General features: G+C 45.1%; 1 protein-coding gene across 1 annotated transcript in view; it reads left to right on the forward strand.

Moving 5' to 3' along the window:
- Positions 1–3,125: 3,125 nt before the first annotated feature.
- Positions 3,126–3,646, forward strand: part of SNX27 (sorting nexin family member 27) — a 113,226-nt gene continuing 112,705 nt past the window's right edge. The window contains exon 1 of the mRNA XM_006861425.1: positions 3,126–3,488. Within this exon, the coding sequence (XP_006861487.1) occupies positions 3,172–3,488 (317 nt within the window). The 5' untranslated portion in view covers positions 3,126–3,171. The remainder of the gene's footprint in view (positions 3,489–3,646) is intronic.

A 3,646-nucleotide genomic window follows, 5' to 3' on the forward strand; every position in this document is an offset into this window, starting at 1 on the left:
ATCTTTCTCCCGCGGAGCGGCTGGTAGTTTCGAACCGCTGACCTTAAGGTTCGCAGCCCAATTCGTAACCACTACGCTACCAGAGCTCCTTAATAGTATTTTATTTTACTTTCTTATTTTGATGCTCTGACCACTTTTCCTTCCAAACTGATCTTTCCTAAATCTGTTAATTTACTTTCTTTTTGAATAGGCAGCACATTCACCTGACTGAAAATACAAGTTATTTTAATAAGACATATAATAAAAAGTCTCCCTCCTACCCCTGTCCGCAGTTCACCTCCCTACGCCTCATCCAGAGGCAATCAATGTTATCAGTTTCTTGTGAATACATCTTGGAGATATAACCACATATATGGTTCCCGTTTTACATTCAAATGACATCATGGTCTATAAACTATGCTGCACCTTGTTTTCACCTAATCATGTACAGTATTCAAGAGATCATTCCATAGTTTCACACAAAGAACTTCATTATTCTTTCTCTAGTTATTCAGTTTTCCATTGTGTGATCTATCATAATTTGACCTATGAACATTTATGTTATTTCCAATCTTTTGTGAATACAAAGACTACCGCAATGACCAACCTAATAAAACACCTCATTTCACAGGTGTGTGAGTGGGATAGGAAAGTGAACGCCTAGAAGAGACTTGCTAGATCAAGGGGTATGTGCATTTGTCATTTGTCCATGCCACATTGCCTTCCATGAAGCTTGTAGATATCATTTTATTTGTCTCTGTATCCCCTACCTACTGCTACAGAACCTGGAATAGAGAAGGTATTCAGACCATCGTAGTGAAATAAAAGAAAAGAGAGAGAGAGAAAGAAACTCTTTTAGTGGAAGCTTCCTTCTTTTTCCTTTTTCTGACTCTTGGCTTTGGTAGATAAATTCTCCCCCATTCAGTGCACAGTTCAAACCAAATGATTCATATTCAGTCCCAATGCCATTATTATTTTGGACAAAGTTCTTATTTCAACTCACATTAATTTTCATATTTTTATAACCAATAGATACATTTCTTCATTAGCATGTGGTTATAAAATAGGTCACAATTATCTTTATGTTCTAATTATAAATGACTCTGAGTCCTCATTCCATATTTCATGACGTCTTAATTCTTTTACTGGATCTTTCTCCCTCACCCCCTTGAGCAATTCCTGGAAAAGCATATTTCACAAATTCTTTCAGGAGCTGTTTGTTGCTTTTTATCAGTCACAGACCTATGCAAGTTGACTTTTTATGGTCTTTTAACTACGTATCTCTATTGCTTTGGCTGGATTCACTGCTTCTTAGCTGTGTGAACACTGTAAGCCTGTTTCCTTATCTATAAATGAGGATTAAATAAGAAGATAGATGTAAAATTCTTAGGATAGTGTTTGGCACATACTACTAGTGGGAGAGATCATCATCCATGGGTCTTCTGTGCACCTACACACCTTCATGGATATGACAAGAATGCAAAGCTGTGACCACTCTTTACCAATGTTATTTTTCAGGACTGTGTAAAGTGAACAATCTTGGGGGATGACGTTATCTCTCTCTGCAGAATAAACAGCAGGTTTGTTTACTGCTTCCTATAAAATGGCAGATTCTACAAACTCAGTGTTCCTTAGTTGTGATGGGAATCCACCGAGTGTATAGCATTCATCCCTTTGTGTCATCCCATGGGACTTGGGGAGGCAAGAGGAACCATCACACACTTTCTGAATGCTTGCTGCGTCATAGTAATAGTCCTTTGTCTCTCATTGTGTCCTCTGTCAACCTCCAAGAAACAGTAAAGGATTTAATTTACTAGCCTATCAGTAGGGCAAGATCAAATACTAGACCTGAGAAGTAAATGCTTAATTAAGTAGACTATATATGTTGTTTTCGTTCTTTTTCTTGGGAGGGGGCTCCAAAATGTTTGTGGAAAAACGCAATGAAAGGATAATGTAATTTCTCCAAGAGCTCTCTGAAGCCCCCTTGTACTTGCTTTAACAAGGCACACTGCACAATACTTGTAAGTTTGTGTTTTGGTACGTAGTCAAAAACATCAACTGTTGCCCCTTGCAAAGAACTATGTTGTGCTGCTGAGGAAGACAAAAATAATTAGAAATAAGGGTAACTTCAAAATTGTTCATTTAAATAATTATCACTTAGTCTTTCTAATGGTAGTGGTGGTGGTGTGCCGTGGAATCGGTTCCGATTCATAGCGACCCTGTACAGGGTTTCTGAGGCTGTCAATCTTTACGGGAGTAGAAAGCCTCATCTTTCTCCCACGGAGCAGCTGGTAGTTTTGAACCGCTGACCTTAAGGTTTGCAGCCCGAATCGTAACCACTACGCTACCAGAGCTCCTTACCAGAACTCCTTAGCCTCTCTAAATACCCAAGTTCTAAATCACTAAGACAGTAGTTTCCGCTTTACATAAACCTTTCGTATACTTTGGGCATAATTTTCATGTAGTTGCAACACATGAAAGGAATAGTTGCATAAAAATAACTGGGCCTTAGTTCCTGTTACTTAATAGTTACTTAATAACTTTGAACAGAGGAAGGTTCAGCTTCCTGCTGTCTGAAATAGGGAAACTAATTCATGATCTATTTGTCGTACAAAGTTGTTGGGACTGACGAGTACGATAAGATGTCTGTATCTGAACACATCAACTGAACAAATAAGATGTTATTATAATTCAAGACCATGTTGAATCACAAATGTCAATTTAGCGCAATGTTTTTAGAGGTCATAAAATGAAAGAGGCTATAAAAGTAAATGAGAACAAAGAAAACCAAACTTGCCACCACGTGAGCCGCAGAAACATCTCACCATGCTAGGGTGAAATGTTTTACCATCGAACTCAGAACTGAACTTCTGAAAGAGAAACTCCAATTCCCATCAGGCTTTGCTCCCGAACTGCGTCAGAACCTCAGCTCCGGCCAGCACCCAGCCCCGTCTCCGTCTCCGCCTTGCAGAAACTACATTTCCCAGGAGGTTCCACTGTGCTTAACCTCTCGCTTTCTCCCCGCCCCCTGCCTCCCCTTTTCTCTCACCGGCAGCTCGGTGGCCGACTCGGGTCCCTTGGTCGGCGGAGCGGGCGCGCGCCGGGGTTCGCGCGATTGCTGAGAACGGCTAGTGCGCGTGGGGAGGGAGTGGAGGCGTAGGGGGGCGGGAGTACGAGTCGCTCGCGCGCAAGATGGCGGATGAGGACGGGGAAGGGATTCACCCCTCAGCCTCTCACAGGAACGGAGGCGGCGGCGGCGGTGGCGGTGGGGGGCCTGGGCTCCACTGCGCCGGGAACGGCGGCGGGGGAAGCGGCGGCCCGCGGGTGGTGCGCATCGTCAAGTCCGAGTCCGGCTACGGCTTCAACGTGCGGGGCCAAGTGAGCGAGGGCGGGCAACTGCGGAGCATCAACGGGGAGCTGTACGCGCCGCTGCAGCATGTGAGCGCCGTGCTGCCCGGGGGGGCGGCCGATCGGGCCGGGGTGCGCAAGGGGGACCGCATTCTGGAGGTGTGAGTATCGGGGCCACCCGCTGCCCCACCCTGCCCCGTCCCTGCATCTCTCCTCTGCCCCTGTCACCCGCCGGCCGCACCTTCCCCCACCCCCCAACTGACCCTCGGGACCCCTGCCCTCGCCAGCCCTTTGCTGCCCCGCACCACCTTGTGGCTTG

Source organism: Chrysochloris asiatica, unplaced genomic scaffold (assembly GCF_000296735.1).
Source record: "Chrysochloris asiatica unplaced genomic scaffold, ChrAsi1.0 scaffold00042, whole genome shotgun sequence".
Taxonomy (NCBI): Eukaryota; Metazoa; Chordata; class Mammalia; order Afrosoricida; family Chrysochloridae; genus Chrysochloris; species Chrysochloris asiatica.